Below are 3,866 nucleotides of genomic sequence, written 5' to 3' on the forward strand. Positions count from 1 at the left end.
GCCCCCACACAAGGCGATCGGCAGAAAAAAAAAAGGCTCTCCAAAAATGGTGACACAAAAACATGATTTATTTTAAAAAAAAATGTTTTTGTTGTATAAAACTGAAACACAAATGTAGACATGTTTGGTTTTGCAGCGTCTGTAAAGAAAAACAAAAAATAAGCGCTTTCTATGTTCTGTCTTTCATTTTCCAAAGAAGCTCTGAAAAATAAAAGGTGGAATCTGATTGGTTGCTATGGGCAGCTCAGCCAGATTCCCTTTGTAGCAGTTTTGATAAAACTCCCCCGTTGTGTTTAAAAAAAATGCAAGAGGAGCAAAAACATTCGCTTTATTGCCCTGAGTTTCATATTTTGCATAGACGTTCAGATACGTTCTGGAGCTGGTGGTTTTTATGAAAAAAAAACCCCGCAATAAACAACTAAAAACATCACATAAAAACAATGGCCTAATTTATTACAACTAACAGCAGGACTTATAAAACCACAAGCGGGAAAAATGCGATGTTTGAATTAACATTGAAATAATTGGGAATTTATCTTTGGTGCTAAATGTCAGTGAAAATCCATAACAAAAATCTGTCCTGTGAACATTCCCCTAATCTACAAGAGCCGCCGGCTGATTGTGTCTGCACTCCAGTCCCAGGAGTTGTCAGCCAGGCCAGGTTGTCAGGCTCTCCTGTAGGGCCCCAGGTGTGCTGGATCAGCAGCCATTCCTCCCTATATAAAGGTGATGATGGAGTCTGGGGCCCCTCAGTGCAGATTGGTCCTTGTGCTGGAGCTTCACATCCCAGGATGGCGCTATCAGATGCTGAGAAGGCGGCTTTGGAGCCCTTGTTTGTGAAGATTAACGCTGACGCTGAGAAGATTGGATGTGAAGCCATGGAGAGGTGAGCGGCAGAGCCAGATAGTCACTGCTACAAGGGGCTGGGAAGGAGGAGCTGATACATTGTTACACCTGGAGCTCCGCCCCCTGGACTACATGCAACAATGTATCAGGTTTGTTTGGAATCTTCCTTGATCATGAAAAACTAATCCAGGAATAGAGCTGAGCATGCATGTTTATCTCAGTGGGGGAGGGGAATGTGTTGGTAGAAATACTGTGTCCAAAGAAGTCTAAAAGTATATCTCACAAATGATTAATAGTTTTTTTTTTTAAGGGTGGTAAAAGCCCTATACTCTGCATATAATCACACCCCGTATCGAGTTAATCAGTTAAAATGTAAAACAAATACTAGAGGGTTGCCTACGATTAAAAAAGAATGGCTGCTTTCTGTCCCAGTGCTACACCTTTCCTCAGACTGTGATATCAGTTCAGCCTCATTCACTTCAATGCCTTCCTAAAGCCTCATTCACACGTTCGTGAGAAGGTGGTCAGTGACTCATACGTGAAGGATTCATGTTAGGTCCATGTTTCTATTTTTTGCTGTCCATGTGCCATCCGTGTTTCACTGACCCTGCACAGCTGAGAAATAATTTTCATCGTATCTCTTCCTAATGATCTGTGGCATCTGTGTTGCACCCATGAATTTCACGGACCCTTAGACTATAATTGGGGTGATGGACAAAATGGAGCATGCATCAACACAGACCATGTTAAAACATAGTGAATACACCCATTAAAATGAATGGCGACGTGTGCTGTCTGTGGAGAACACTGACATGTGAAAGAGGCTTAATACTTTTCTTCCCGCCCCTTTAGTGTCTGGCCATCTTGTTTTCCTTGGTACATGAAGTACATTGTTCTCTAACACTGGATGCTCCTCAGTCTCTTCCAGCACCATCCAGACACCAAGTCCCACTTCACTCACATGGACGTGACCCCTGGCAGTCAGGATCTGAAGACACATGGAGGGAAGATCATCCATGCCATTAATGATGCCCTCAACCACTATGGAAAACTGCAGGAGAACTTGGCCACACTGCGGGAGATGCACACCAACAAGCTGAAGCTCAGTGTGGACACCATCAAGGTGAGGAGCAGATCTGTCCAGTGGGGATCAGAAAGTCTGCTGAAAAATAGTGCCACTCTTGACCATGGCTGTATCTAGTATTGCAGTTCCTCCACAATCTGTCACGGCCATGGCTATGACCGTGACTCTTCAACCGCATGCGATGGTCAGCGGTTTGGTTTTGTTGTCAATCACAGGTGAGGGCAGTGGTATTTGCCTCACCTGTGGTTGCCGCTGACAACGTATGTATGTGGGCAGCTTTCCTGCTGTGCATGCGGTTGCACCTAGCAACCTCTGTTAGGTGTGTGTATTGTGTTCACTGTGTTGTATGTCTGTGTGCACTGTGTAGTATGCGTGGTGTGCACTGACACTCTTCCTGCACTGTGGTTGCCCGTGGCAACGTTTGGCTGTCTGTACATGTGGTGGCTGTGTTCCAGCCTCCGGGCTATCTCCCAGGACACGGTTGCCACCCATGTCGTTGCCAGCGGCAACAACCACAGTGTTGCTACTGTTGGACACTTCTCCTATTTAATGTTTCCCTTCTGTGGTGCTGGAAGGGTTAACTCCCCTCCCTGTGTGTGATGTCACTGGGTGTGTCTGACTGTGGGGTGTGGCTTCTTGGCCTATATAGCCTGAGTGTTTGGCATGGCTCAGTAGGTTGCTTCAGTCATGCTTGGCTGGAGCAGCCTCCTGTGCATTTTACCTGCCAGTGAGAGCCACCCCTGTGGTCATACTGTCACGGCTGAGGATGGGGAAAACCCTCAGCCGTGTGATGCCAGGTGATGTTGTGACTACTCGGCCATGAGAACAGGATAGGGAGCAGGTCACCTCCTCACGCATCCCTAACCTGACATCACACGGCTGAGGGTTTTCCCCATCCTCAGCCGTGACAGTATGAGAGAATTGTTGCTATGTTTGTCTTCTGTGTGTTGATGTAGTATGTTTTGTTCTGTTGGGACCTTCCTATGTATTTGGTGCAGTTTACGGTTCTGGATTCCTGTTTGTTCAGGGATCCAGTCAGCAAGGCCGTGGCAGGTTGGTGGAACTTCTCGTTCGCCTGCCATTCCCGTAAGGCTGTTTATGTCCCCCTTTTCCCAACAGCTTGGCCATTGAGACTCCTGCTCCTCCGTGCCTAGGAGGAGTAGGTCATCTTACCCAGCACCTAGCTCAGGTACCTGCGGAGGGCAAGTCAGGGCTCCGAGGTTCCTGCGCATGGGTCCTCCTACCATCAAGGTCCGCCCATGCAGGTAGGAGTTAGGGTCAGGTTAGGGATGCGTGAGGAGGTGACCTGCTCCCTATCCTGTTCTCATGGCCGAGTAGTCACAACATCACCTGGCATCACACGGCTGAGGGTTTTCCCCATCCTCAGCCGTGACAAAATCACTGTCAATGGTGTTGCACTACAGAACCCATGGACAAGTGGTGCCATTTCTGGGCAAAATGGCATCTAGTTAATATCAATAACAAATCTTCAATCTCCACATCTGATCTGCAATTATACGGCTGTGTGCATGAGCCCTTATAAGAGTTGTGTGCAATAACTCCCATCATCCCTCCCCCAGCTGCTGTGTGGTTGTCTTCTGGAGGTCATCGTCAAGCATTTCCCAGATGTGGACAAGTCGGCCTGTGACAAGTTCCTCAATGAAGTTGCTGTTGCCCTGATCTCCAGCTGACTGGGAAGGTTCTTCTCAGATCTGTCTGTCTCCTTTAACAAGCATCTGTCCTCCATGATTCTGATGACTGCTCCATGACCTGGGATCTCTTCTCCTGATCTCTGTAATAAATATTATATACGTGTACATCCCGTCTCCTGGTACTTTTAGTCTGAGCTTCTGTTGCTATGAATTTGGTTAATAATGGCATCTACATCACCAAATCCAGTAGACCAGGGATGCCCAACCTGCGGCCCTCCAGATGT

General features: G+C 47.2%; 1 protein-coding gene across 1 annotated transcript; it reads left to right on the top strand.

The window, feature by feature from the left end:
- The first annotated feature begins 791 nt into the window (after positions 1-791).
- LOC122934433 (hemoglobin heart muscle subunit alpha-type-like) lies at positions 792-3,621 on the top strand. Its single transcript, XM_044289890.1, has 3 exons — positions 792-886; positions 1,765-1,969; positions 3,511-3,621. The coding sequence occupies exons 1-3, from the start codon at positions 792-794 to the stop codon at positions 3,619-3,621; spliced, it is 411 nt and encodes a 136-aa protein (XP_044145825.1).
- The last annotated feature ends 245 nt before the right edge of the window (positions 3,622-3,866 follow it).

Source organism: Bufo gargarizans, chromosome 4 (assembly GCF_014858855.1).
Source record: "Bufo gargarizans isolate SCDJY-AF-19 chromosome 4, ASM1485885v1, whole genome shotgun sequence".
Taxonomy (NCBI): Eukaryota; Metazoa; Chordata; class Amphibia; order Anura; family Bufonidae; genus Bufo; species Bufo gargarizans.